General features: G+C 40.5%; 1 protein-coding gene across 1 annotated transcript; it reads left to right on the top strand.

Annotated features, from left to right (window-relative positions):
- The first annotated feature begins 1,199 nt into the window (after nt 1-1,199).
- Nucleotides 1,200-13,482, top strand: cmtm6 (CKLF-like MARVEL transmembrane domain containing 6). The gene is made up of 5 exons (XM_042107340.1): nt 1,200-1,328; nt 1,621-1,739; nt 11,563-11,739; nt 11,953-12,051; nt 12,903-13,482. Exons 2-5 carry the CDS (start codon nt 1,626-1,628, stop codon nt 13,071-13,073), a joined length of 561 nt encoding a protein of 186 aa, XP_041963274.1. The 5' UTR covers nt 1,200-1,328; nt 1,621-1,625; the 3' UTR covers nt 13,074-13,482.
- Nucleotides 13,483-13,558: the final 76 nt, after the last annotated feature.

Raw genomic sequence — 13,558 nt, 5'->3', positions numbered from 1 at the left:
AAAGTTGGGACAGGGGCAACAAAAGGCTGGAATAGTTGATAAAGGAACATTTCACAACTAATTAGATTAATTGTCATTATGATCATTGGGTATAAAAATAGCATCCCATAGAGGCAGAGTCTCTCAGAAGTGAAGATGTGGAGGTATTCATTACTCTGACGTAGTCATACTCAATTCTAGTCAGAATATGAGTCTGATATTGCTCCATTGGGACATTTTTATGGGGTGTGTTTCAACCAATACAGGGGGGGAATGCCTCTGCACTCAATTGGATAGACCTAACCAATCAGAGCAACGACAACCATCCAAACAATGTCTTTTTCAGGGAAAACCTTGAATATCATGGAAAACAATGCCAAAATTAATTCTGCACATATTACAACAGTATGGCTCTATAGGATAAGAGGTAGGTGCTACAATACTGAAATCCTTTATCAGGCAAGAATGGGATAACATTGAAACCAAATATGTGGCTTATTTCACCTTCCTGTGGCTTATTTTCATTGCTCCATTCCTGCCTATACTTTTGTAAATTCTGTGCCACTGCTGAGGTGCATATTTAGGCTACAATCAGACTTTAAACCAGGAGCATCGATCACTACAAAACCCTATCATCTAATTTCCCATCTTAAGAAGCAATATGAGGAAACATAAAATACCTTTTCTCCACAGGGAAGAAAATAGATATGACATAAAGCTACCTATTCTAATTAAGATTCCTCTTCAGTTCAGACCATAAAAAGAAAAGACCAGGTGGTTGAATGAGCTTTCCTTTAGAAAAAGGTCTACCATTAAGAGAAAGCTAATTAAACAGCCTACATGTGACTTATTAACCAAAGACACATAGCCTAGGCTACATTTCCCTTTAGACACCTGTTGCAGAATTCTCCTGCCTGCCCACTAAAGAGAACAAGGTGTGGGAAGGGGATTTATGTGATAGCCTAGTGTGTGGCTTCTTTTTTCCCAAATGGTGGAAACGGGCCCCTTTGCGTAATGAGTATTTTAACATTATTTTCCTTTAACTTTAGGTCCAAGAAAATAAACAATTAGTCTAAGTAGGGGTGTGTGCACTGCATGCACCTCCTCAGGCGATTCAGCCTTGATATTAGGCAGTGCTACAAAGTAACCGAACCTAGGCCAGAGAGGGTTAAAGCGGAGCCAAGAAATGGCCCATCCCAGATCATGACGATTGGCTAAAACCAAAACATTATTGCGGAAGTGGGTATCGCTTTTCGTTTGTTCTGGGCTGATAGTGCTGCGCCACTTTCTAGCTGAACTCAGAAACAGTGTCGAAGTTCGACGAGACCGACCAATCCTCGTTGTGTGCTGTGAGTTAAGGTATGATGTGTATTGCTTTTAAATTCGGCTAACGTTATACTATCTGTTTTATTACGTGGCATTTGAGTGATGATTCTCAGTAAACTGTTATGCTTTCGGTTTCACTTAACTGAGGTATTGTTTAGTGTTCGTGTTAAACGATGCATAGGCTAGACGATCGGTTTAGAACGTAATATGGACCTCTATTTAGCCTGCTGTAGCCTTTATTGCCATACATATTTGGTAGGCTACCCTATAATTATCTGTGAGTGTTTATATTCCTTTTTTTTTTTTTACCAACAGTTGCAATGGCTGACTCACAAACCTATAACACGACCACGGCTCCTTTGGATCAGAATCAGAAATCGAACAAATTTGGACATTTGGGGATTTGGGGATTTTTTTTGAAGTTGGCAGAAGTGGTAAGTAGGCTACTAAGATTAAAGTTTTAAACAAGAGCCTGTTCTCTTAAAAACAGTATTCCCGCTTCGAAATGACTTGGGCGGCGTAGCCTAAACGCCTCGCACGAGAACACCCACACTCTCTCGGAAACCCAACGGACGTGTTTTTGGTGTTTTTTATGTAGGCCTAGATAGACACCGAGTTTCTTACTTTATTTAATGACTAATTTTATACTATTTCTAAACGCCTCGCACGAGAACACCCACACTCTCGGAAACCCAACGGAAGTGTTGTTGGTGTTTTTATGTAGGCCTATAAGACACCGAGTTTCTTACTTTATTTAATGCCTCATTAAATACTATTTCTCACACCGTAGCCTATGCTTCTATTAAGTGGGCGCATGAAGGCCGTCACATTCTAATCACAACCTTTCGCCATCTTAATATTCTACTATCAGTGCTCACTTCAGAACGACAGAACAGCATGCAACATCATTGGGATGTTCTGGCTTTCTTTTGTGCTCTCGTCATGGTTAGGCTACATCTAATGTTTAAGGTAACATTACTTCAAACTGTGGCTCTGAAGAACATTGAACTGTGTACAGATGTACATGCTTTCTTGAATTTTCAGTGTAGTGAATTCTTGGCAGTCTGGTGCAGGAAATGGATCAGGGTTGTTTTTGTGGTTCTAACAGAATAGGTCTGACTAGTTTGTAGGCTACTTACCAGGAACAAGGCATATTTGTCATCCATTAATTGTTTGCCAATGACATAAAGAATGTTACAGAAGAAAAGCAGTCAACATAAGCATAAGAGTGGGTACAAGTCAGGCTGGAACTGCAGTCAAGGGGGCGTTCCTGTTGTGAGGACACACACAAAGGTGTGAGCACCCCAAAAACTACCTTTGAGTTCCTGTGATGGAAATTGGACTAATGATTCGCTTTACACTCTAAGGGAGCAAAAAGAAAGCACCAATGAGGCAGTCAGATGGGCCCAGAACAGTGCCTTCCTGTAAGCTCTTAAACAGAATCAGGGGTTGGCAGTGTGCGGCCTGTCTTTGCACCACAAATGTAATTAACAAAAAGATGGTGAATTCAATTACGCGAGTCATTTTTAAAGTACAAAGAAAGAGTGTAGGCTAGCTTCCATTTGGTCCAAGGGACATTTTTATGCTCACTAGACGAGAGGCCATGAAAAGGCAGGATACTGGGCAATGACAGAAAGTATGTGAGGATAATTGAATGAGACTGTCATTCATTCTCTCCTTCTCAGATCCCAACAACTGCTCGATTGAAATGCATCACCCATAAATGTTTATTAAATTAAATTTGATCATGCTTTTCCCCACTTCCTTTTTCACTAAATGCAGTATGTCTGTAGCTTACACAGAATGGTTCTTCACAGGTGATGAATTTAGCAGCCATGGTTACATTTATGGTTATTTACTATGGTTATCAGTGAACCGATATGTGAGCCTTAACCATATGCTTCTGGTAGTCTAGCTTAGAGAGACAGAATGTTTCATGGCAGACAGAGGTGGAAAGTAACGAAATACATTTACTCACGTTACTGTATTGAGTAGTTTTTCTGTGTGTTTTTTATTTTTTAAGTAGTTTATAAAATCGGTATTTTAAATTTTACTTGATTACATTTTGAGTGAAGTATTGTACTTCGCTATATCAAAAATCCCATCCATTACTTGAGTAAAAAAAAAAGTTAAGACTAACGAAAACGGAAAGGGAGAGAAAAAAATCGCGCCCTAAACCCCTAGCCTAGTGATGATGATCAGCATGTAGCCTACAACAGGACATGAATCAAGCTGGCGCCATGCAGTCTTTCTGAAAGTGATGGAGCTGGATCACGAGATGCATCAGATTAGCCTAACCTATGAAAGTGTATTTTCCGCTATTCCAATCGGTTGTCTCAGTTCGTTTTAGAACTAATGATTGCGGAGATATTTAAGCAAACACCATGGGATTTCGTGTTTTGACGTTTGTGCTCACCTTTCTTTGGAAAGAAGTTTATTAGCAGTTTTTTCCCCTCATTTTGATGTCTCTCTTTTTCCTGTTTTGGCCTTTGTTTTTAGTAACCTGACTTGGCTTTCTTGGAGAAAGACATTGCACCAGCAGCAAAACAATTAGCGGTCCACTACTAGCGATGCTCAACTAAATAAACAAAAGATAGACTACCTTATGAATGTGCAGGCGGACTAAACCATTTAGCTCTTTAGCAAGGGAGAGTGAGAGTGACCTTACACAGTTTTCACTATGTTTTGTATACAAAATCCAGTCAGTCAAACTTTAAATTTCGTCTGACATTCATTTTGACATTTAATTTGGAAGTTAAAATATTCAGGTAAAATAAATATATGGTGGAAATAAGTATTGAACGCTTAATTTTTTTTCTCAGTAATTAGCCTAAACTTCCAGTGAATCTATTCGAAATTTTCACCACATATTATATTAACACACATATAAAAAATCCAAACATAAGAGTTTTGTGTATTAAAGTGGAATGACACAATAAAAAAGTATTGAACGTGTCTACTGAAATTTCTTCAATACTTTGTGAAAAAGCCTTTGTTTGTAAAGACAGCTTCAAGACATTTCCTGTATGACAAAACTTATTAGTCGCAGTATCAGTGTGATTTTGGCCCATTGTTCTAAACAGATTCCAGGGGTCCCTCTTGTGAATCCTGATCTTTAGTTACTTCCAGAACTATTTAAGTGAATTGGCTGCCTTCAAGTCTTTCTGGAGCTTTCTCCGAGTGGTCCTTGGCTCTTGGAATTGACTATCCTTGACTCCCTGGTCAGAAATATTGCGAGGAGATCCTGTGCATGGCCGGTTGATGATGCAGTGATGTTTCTTCCACTTGCAGATAATGGCTCCCATGCTGCTTACTGGAAGATTCTGATGTTTTAAAATGCATCTGTAACCAGTTTCATTGATATGTTTTGCAACAATAAGGTTGCAAAGGTCTTGGGAGAGCTTTTTGCTTTTATCCATCATGAAATGTTTCTTGTGTGACACCTTGGTAATGAAAAACCTTTTTATAGCCCATCAATATGTAGGCTACTAACCAAGCTTATATTAATTTGCACAGATAGAAAGGATAACTACTCTCTATAGAGATTCCATCTTGTTCCTTCCCTTTCCTTGCCTTAGTGCTTTTTCTTGGCGTGTTCAATACTTTTCCCCTGTGTTATTCCACTTCATTACATGACTCTACTTATGGAGTTGTGTGGAGTAAGGATTTTTTATGTGTGGATTACCTGAGTTATTACTAATGCCTGGTGAAAATGTATCCCCCTGTATTCCACTTTTCACGGGCCCTCCTCCATTGGGGCCATATACTTCCCACTTTCCCCCCCAGTACGACGCCCTTTAATCTGCTGAACCTTCTGCTCGTTTCAAAATATAAAAAAAACTCTCTGCAACTCAATATTGGCCTGCCTGCCTTAGCTGCCTGTGAGGGGCTTTTCAGTTGTGCTGGATTACTGTTCATTGCAAAGCGACCCAAGGATGAGTGCAACTAACTTTGAAAATCAACTACTGCTCAAACTTAAAGGAAAACTGCGGTGACTTTTCACATAGATCTCCATTTCTCAACGTCCTTTTCAGGCAAGTACCTCCACTCGGCGGCCATATTGCAACACTTTTTGGGCACTTATCGTGCATCTATTTCAGCAGAAATGCGTGTGCGTAAGGCTTCACGACACCAATCTTGCTCCAGCAGCGAGATCACAACAGATGATTGGCACGATGTCTTCACAGCACACCAAATGATTGGCTCAATGTATTTTACAACACACCACATGATTGGCTCAATGTATTCACATGTCGACGTTTTGCCGCGGAAGGGTTGTGATATGTGACATATGATGTGTAGACAACTAAACTAACCCCATGCATTACTATGGAGGATTTTTTGAGTGCTGTATCTCCTCATTAGAAAGTCTTTGGTAAAACTGGTTGTTCTGGTACCCACCCACCCCCAAAAAAAAAGTAACTAAGTAACTTTTACTTAAAGTACATTTTAAATGAACTACTTTTACTTGAGTACATTTTCAGATCGGTATTTTAACTTGTACTTGAGTAATATTTCATCAAGGTATTGGTACTTTTACTTGAGTACAACATTTTCGTACTTTTTCCACCTCTGATGGCAGATGATACTTGAAAGATTCATCCACCCTTATCACAGGCCTAGTAAACTACATGATGCAGGGTTCAATTTAAGTATTGTACCTTTGAAAGACCGCTATAATGGCTGATATATCGTTCTTACCCCTGGGTTATCTTCCAGTAAGCCAAACTCCTAACATGTGTTTAGGGACTGTCTGGAAACCCCCCCCCTATCCATCATTGTGTTGGTTTTGTATGCACTCTCCTGTTTGGCTGCTTGGTGCTTTCCGGTAACTCTGGAGTGTTACTTTTTTTGTATTATTCACCTTGTCTCAGCCATGGCCTGCTCTACTTGTTAGGTGTAGACCTTGACTTGTGTTCCTGTAAACAAAAGTCATGAGTGTCTGGTATTCTGTTGTGTTTAGCCACCATACTGTAGCCTAAATGTTAGGTTGTTAGAATGGACATTTTCCATAGGGGAACCCACATGTAAAATGGCCCCAAGTTATCATATCATAGTTATTCCACTGCCCACTACACATTGTTATCACATATACCTAGACCCACTGTCATTATTTAAACGTTTGTGATCATTAATTAACTCTTACATACTCACCATTCCTGACCTGTCATGCGACAATATGACGTCATGGGAGTGCCTAACCATTTCGCGCGTGGTGGTCGCGGCACTAGCTGCAATATTCTCCTAAACAGAGGTGTTGCTGTTGTGAAAAGGCTATCGTTACCCACTTCACACCGTAGAAGAAGCAATGAAGCCGCTAGTTGCCATGGTGAATCAGTGAATCTGTGATCGGCGGCGGGGTCTATATGAGGGAGCCGTGAGCGCACACTTATCCAGGATAGGTTTCACCTGGCTTGATGAAGCCGTGTCTGCTCATCCTGGCTTGGTCTTTGTGCAACCAATTAAGCCTGTACGCTCTTGTTTAGGATTCATTGAGCGCAGCTCAGTAACTTATCCCGGATGTCTTAATTCTGCTTTTGTGCAATAGGCCCCTGGTCTCATGTTGTGTTGTCATGTTGTATAATGTTTCAATTCTGGTAGGTCTAGTAGGGATAGTTCTAGAGTCACAAGTGTTTGATGAAAATTTAAATGATCTTATAATATCACCATCACAATTTCCATCTGCCAGAGTAGTCCATGACTGCAGGGGGTTTTCCCATCCCTATGTAAGAAATCTGTGTTTTCCCTAGCATCAGCAAAATAAAAAAAAATAAGGAAGTGTACTGTAGTGTAGTGGGGTGTGTGTGTCTGCTTCTGGTAAAGGAACATGTCAACTTTTTGGGAAATTAGCTTATTCACTGTCACCCCCAGAGTTAGATAAGATGATACATACCTCTCTTGTCTCTATGCATTGCACTCATTTCGAAGCACCCACCGTTAGCATACCTTATCATGGTTCATTAAGGTGGCCAGTTCCAACTAGCCTATAGCACCCAAAAGAACTCCCAACATTTTCCCATTTACATGTTGTGAGTTGTATAGTTACAACATATAGGCTACAAATAGGCGATTTTCTAAGCATATGCAAACTTGGAACTATGTTGTCATTCAGCAAAAGCACTGCTACTTGGGCAGAGTGATTTACACACAGCACCTGAAAATAGAATGTAGTTCCAAGCATGTACAGTGTATGCTTAGAAAATCGCTGTGTTGCATTTTACATAGAAATTTGTACACATTGTAATACTAGTTGTATTCTAGTCACAACATGTAAATAGAACAATGTTTGAGTTCTTTTGTCACTTTTGGTAGTTAGACTAGTTGGAACTGCCCACCTCAATGACCTATGCTAAGCTACGCTAATGGTTGGTGCTTCAGATTGAGTTACTGCACGCACAGAGACAGAGAAAGGTATGTATCATCTTATCTAACTCTCGGGGTGAATAAGCTATAGCCTGACGAGCCAGACCCACATTAAAATGTAGGGTCTGGGCAATCACCGTTGGCAGTGCTCAGTCCGAGGGGTGGGATAATCGGTTGTCTTTCAAATTCCCTCTGCACGCAATAGGACGGCGTTATGAGTCCCATGCGTTTTCCCACCAGCAGAGCTAGTTGGCTAATTCAAACCTTTGCCAACTTAAACTTAAACTCGTGTCACGCTGTTCGCCAACAGCAACATCCATCTCCTTTGTTTTCAAGTAGCAGGGAATTCAAGCCAACCCGTTGCAAATCAATCATTGTTAAGCCCGCCTAACGTCTCTATACACGATTTGATTGGCCTGATAGAAGTTTAATTTTTCCAGCACACAAGCCAACGGAGAGGTGCTAGACTAGCCCTGGTAGGCCGCTAGGGTGCGTCTAGATTTCTAGGCTAAATAAGCTATGTAATTTCCCAAAATGTTTGTGTGTTCCTTAGGCTACATTATTGTCAGATAAAAATGTGGAAGTACGGTTCTAGTGATTTGGGGGGACAGCCCACCAAAACACAGTATTGGTAATTTTGTAATAAACAAATGCTGCTTTCCATGTGTCCCAACACAAAGCTTTTGTGAACGTAATCAAGGCTATTTTTGCCACCAAAAGGCAGGGGACTTTTCCCATGTGTGTCACACAGAAACTGAAACGTTCAACTGCTTGGACTGAGAGACCATCTCATACATTCTGTCCACACACGCTGCAGGCAATAAAACATTCATAGATTAATCCACAGACACACACACACACACACACACACACACACTTTCTTCCTCTTACATTAACATGTTGGACCAGGCAAATACACTCCACCACAAGTCAAGCTAAACATGCATCTCTCTGATGTGTAGAAAGAGCAGTCTTTTTTTATTAAGGCAACACAGAGACGCTTTGTTGAGGCCCCTTCTTTTTTATTGCGCTCAATCACAGGATTTACGTCAGAGACTGTCTCTTTTTCTGTCAGCAGTAAATGTCTAAATATAGCCAGTGCAAGCAAGGGCGTCTGTAAGATGTGGGTAAGTTGTCATTAAAAGTTTTTTATTTATTTATTTATTGTAAAGGCATCATGGCATGTGATATGGTATATTTGCTTAACAGGGCCTGAAATAATCACCATTTCGAAATACGTCTGCCCTGTGCCCTGCACAACAAATGGCATCATTACATATATTTCAGTAGTCTTAAGGCAAAATGCTGTTGTACTTATCTCTAAATCGATGTGACTTTTCATTCATGGATCATTTCATCGGTACTATGCAACAAGTCCAACCATGTGGTAGCTGTTCCCGTGTGCACTGATGCGTACTACACAAGTGTGGAAGGGCTGCCTCCTCCTGCTTAGCTTTATGCTGATTGCTTCAAAGGGAAAGTTTGTTTGTTTTTTTTGATCAGGGGCCCGTTGCACAAAACTAGGATAAGGGATTAAGCCGGGATATCTTGGTTATCCTGGCTCAATTTATCCGTGATCCGGATGCACAAAAGCAGGATAGAGGGCAGCAGGATATGTTATGGTATAAGTCATAAGATTTTTTCTGTGGAGCTAGCCTGCTCCAGACCAAGCTAAATTCCAGGATCTATTTAATCTCATCCCTTATCTCAGTCAGCAGTCACCACAAACGGAAACCAATAATTATTCCACTGCCCACTACACATTGTTATCACATATAGACCCACTGTCATTATTTAAATGTTTTGTGATCATTAATTTCAATCATTTTGGATAAATGATGATTTTTAGATGATGTTGCAATCATTATTTACAGTTTCCCATAGTCTATGCTATATAAAAAATGACGGAGTATTAGGGCCACAGAGAAAATAAAATCCAAATTCCTCTGCCACTGCAGGACATAAAATCACGCATATTAACTAACTTAACTCATATTGGTCCCTCACTAGCCGACCACTGTCGTCATCAGGGAAGATTGCTTTATCACTGTGGTGGTGTTGCCTTTCTTTTTAATTATGTCTTTTACATACTCGCCATTCCCGACCTGTCGTGCAACAATGTGACGTCACGAGAGCGCCGTAACCATACTCGCGCGTGGTGGTCGTGACACTAGTTGCAATATTCTCCGAGACAGAGGTGTCGCTGTTGTGAAAAGGCTAAATCGCTACCTACTTTACACCGTAGAAGGAGCAATGATACTATGTCTACCAAAGATTGTTAAGGCGGAGCAAGATATTTCATCAGGAGCCACTTCCGGGAACCCGGATCGCACGAGGGGGGGGGGGTCAAAATCCCCCTTTATGCAGAGCAGAGGCAGCGACTGCTCCATTGAAGTCTATGGACATAGCTCAGAATTTCACCACATATGCTAAGGTCTTGGTTCTATAGAGTTAGGAATGTGAATTTCGGGCACATTTTCATGATCCTCAAACCCTTCTGAACATTTCAGGTACATTTTTAGCATTTTTGAGCAATCCAGTCTGGAGAAAATCAACCTTATATCAGGTGTGCGCCGGTTATTTCTGCCGCTGCTGTTGGCCGGTTGCAACTTACGCTCGTCAATACGTCATCGACACGCCTCTTTATGCAGACAGGATTCGATCCCCATTTCGCGCCCATAGACATGAACTACGACGAAGTATCTTGCTCCGCCTTAACAATCTTTGTGTCTACTTTACTATGTCTACTTGCCATTGTGAATCTGTGATTGGTGGTGGGGTCTATTTGAGGGAGCCGTGAGCGCACACTTATCCAGGATCGGTTTCACCTGGCTTGATGAATCCGTGTCTGCTCATCGTGGCTTGGTCTTTGTGCAACTAATTAAGCCTGGACGCTCTTGTTTTTGATTCATTGAGCTCAGCTCAGTCACTTATCCTGGATGTCTTGATCCTACTTTTGTGCAATGGGCCTCTGGTATTAAACTTCTAAATACCAGTACCATTTCTGTAACATTTCTTTGGACAGGTAAAAGTAAGCTCAACATTAACCAAAATGTTGGGAAGAAAAGAGAATAGAGAAGATGATGAAGTAGGATTTGTGTGCATTGTGTGTAGGGCTATACAAATACTGCAAAACTGACAATCACCTTAAACAAACTCCTTTTTTTGTACTTTGTGTGGGTTTGTGTGCACGTGTGTCTTTGTATGTAGACATGCACTTCTGTATGTAATAATATGTTTCCCTAATGTGGAAGAGTGCGTTTGAGACTTGTTTTTGCAAAACTCTTTTTGAAATAAATGAATGATTGAAAAAGAGCAGAATATAGTTCAGTGATTTGAGTCCCTTGCCAGTCTGCAGTTTATAACAGTGTAGTTTAACAATAATAAAGACTTTGGGAGGATTATTAACGTCTGGGTGGGCTTTAACGCCACTGGCTGTGATTTACAGTACATTGACCGTAAGGGATTTTTAAGGGAAGTGTTAAAAATCCCTGAATTTGCCGAAATTCCTCAATACCTCATACTATAAGTTAGTTTAACCAGAGACCTTCTAATGAGGAGAGACAGCAACTGGCTGCCGAGTTTGGACTTGCCTTAGATTTTGGTTTCTCCTCCTAAAATTAAGGCTTAAGGTGTAGGCTACACATTTTGATGGCTTCTTTCCAGCTCCAATGTTGTCATACTGTAAAGGCAATGGCTGTTGAGCTAGCCTAACTGTACTTCAGATTTACTCATTATTTAACCACAGAGTGTGACGTTGATACTTTGTGCGTGTGTGTGTGTGTGTGTGTGTGTGTGTGTGTGCGTGCGTGCACGTGTTTGTGTGTGTGTGTGTGTGTGTGTGTGTGTGTACACATAAAGGTCCCCAGTTTAACTGTTTCCCTGTTTCCACAGTTCCTGTCATTTTTAGCCTTTGTCCTGGAGGAGGTGGTGTCCACATGTAACGCTTGTAGCTTGCTCTACTTCTTTGAGTTTGTCAGCTGCACGGCCTTCCTCTTCACCTTGCTCCTCCTCATCCTCCTGGCCTCCTCACTGCACAAGAAAGTGGGCATCAATAGCTGGGACCGCCTGGTCAGTACCTGTATCTGGATATACCTGTATTCTTACAATGTAACAAATGTAACAAGGCAAATAAAATCCCTGGTTTGCTAATCTCAGGATCACTTTTGAATGTTGGAGAAGATGGAATATTGAATCAGATAAATTCTTAATACTGTGTGTTTTATTTTAACTGTGTTGTCCGTTCACTTAAACTTGTTTCTTAACACTGACACTCTGTTACAGGACTTCGTATATACGATTCTGATCACCGTCCTCTTTCTACTTGCTTCTGGTCTCTTCCTCTCGGACAACAGCGGGTCTGACTTGGAGAAGGCGGCTGGGGTAAGAGTCTTCAACCAAGTTGTTTCTGTTGCCGGTATTTTACACTTTGGGACTGTTCGTTATTTATTGAAGGGGCCACCGGAGGAAAATAGGGGAGGGTCATGTCTTTTTATTCTTTGTTGAGGGGAGGGTCACCCAACTTTTTTCTGTCTAGGAGGGGGGGGGGGGGGGGGGGTCACCCATCTTTTGTATTCATGAAAACAGCAAAAAATCAAAGTGGCTTGTTTGATTGTTGATTTCTGTCGCCATATAACGTTCTCTTTTCCCGGGTTTCTCGCGCGGAATAAGGAAAATGTCAACATTCGTCCCCGTTAACGTTGGAAGCGTTGGAACTCAAAATCTCTCTGGTGGCCCCTTTTATAAATAACGAACAGTCCCTTAGTATTAATTAGTAGTAATAAATAGGGATGACAAATGACTAGATTTAGCACTTTAGTGTCTTTATGCGTCTTCACTCAATCAAAACAACACAACTGCAATTTGATTGATATTACCTGAAATGCACAATTAAATAGCCTGACTTTTTAATGTTTTGAAAAACGGAGATAAAGCATTTTGGAACCAAAGCCAGGCAGCTACAGCGCTATACTCTGGGGGCATGAACATAGGGGCTCACGGACATTTTGGATTTCTTCTTTGAGGATTTTACTTGTGCTATGAATATGAGCATAATGATTTTACCAAGCTATTACATCAAATTTGGTTCATGCACAGGAATTCTGCTGGTTACTTTATTCCATTCCTTATTGCCACCTGCCCGGCAATGGAGTTACGGCATTTAGCATTTAGTTAGCATTTATCAGTGCTTTCAATATACCATATGAATATTTCAATTGTGTCCTTTTTTATAGGGGTTTGGCCTATTTTCCTCTGTGGTCTTCTCCATAAATGTGATATACCTCTTCATGGCGAAACGAAATACAATCATTGGCAAGACAAATGACAAGCCCACCAACCAACAACAACAACAACAACCTGAAAATCCAGAAGCCGTGAAACTCACCAATGGTCAAGAGGTGTGATGGACACCTTACTGTCACATTCTGTCATCCTAAGAAAGACATCTGCTTCAGTAAGGATGAACATTGAATACTTAAGTTTAAATTCAGTTTATATTTTAAATCTCAAATTGTTTTAAAGAAGCAAGAACATAAGAGTTTGCCAAAGATCGGATGTTTTTGTGGCTCAGAATTCATTTATGAATTAAGACATACTGCACTTCAGATTTTTTTAGATATAACAATTCATGTTCCCCAGTATTTTGTAGTTTCTTTGCATCTCACTGCATTTCAGCAGTGAACTTTTGGTCAGGGGCAGAAAGACGAAAACAAATGCTACCAAAATATCTGAGACTGATAAATAAGATGCACAAATTACACAATATTATACACTGCAGAAACTGCATATCTAATAAAATCTAACCAAGTAGATCAAGATCAAGATCAAAAAATCTAGTTGATATTGCTTTCAGTATAAAGAGACTTACCTAGCGCTTTCTTGTAAAATC

Source organism: Alosa sapidissima, chromosome 10 (assembly GCF_018492685.1).
Source record: "Alosa sapidissima isolate fAloSap1 chromosome 10, fAloSap1.pri, whole genome shotgun sequence".
Taxonomy (NCBI): domain Eukaryota; kingdom Metazoa; phylum Chordata; class Actinopteri; order Clupeiformes; family Clupeidae; genus Alosa; species Alosa sapidissima.
This window is presented reverse-complemented; position numbering and strand designations above follow the sequence as displayed.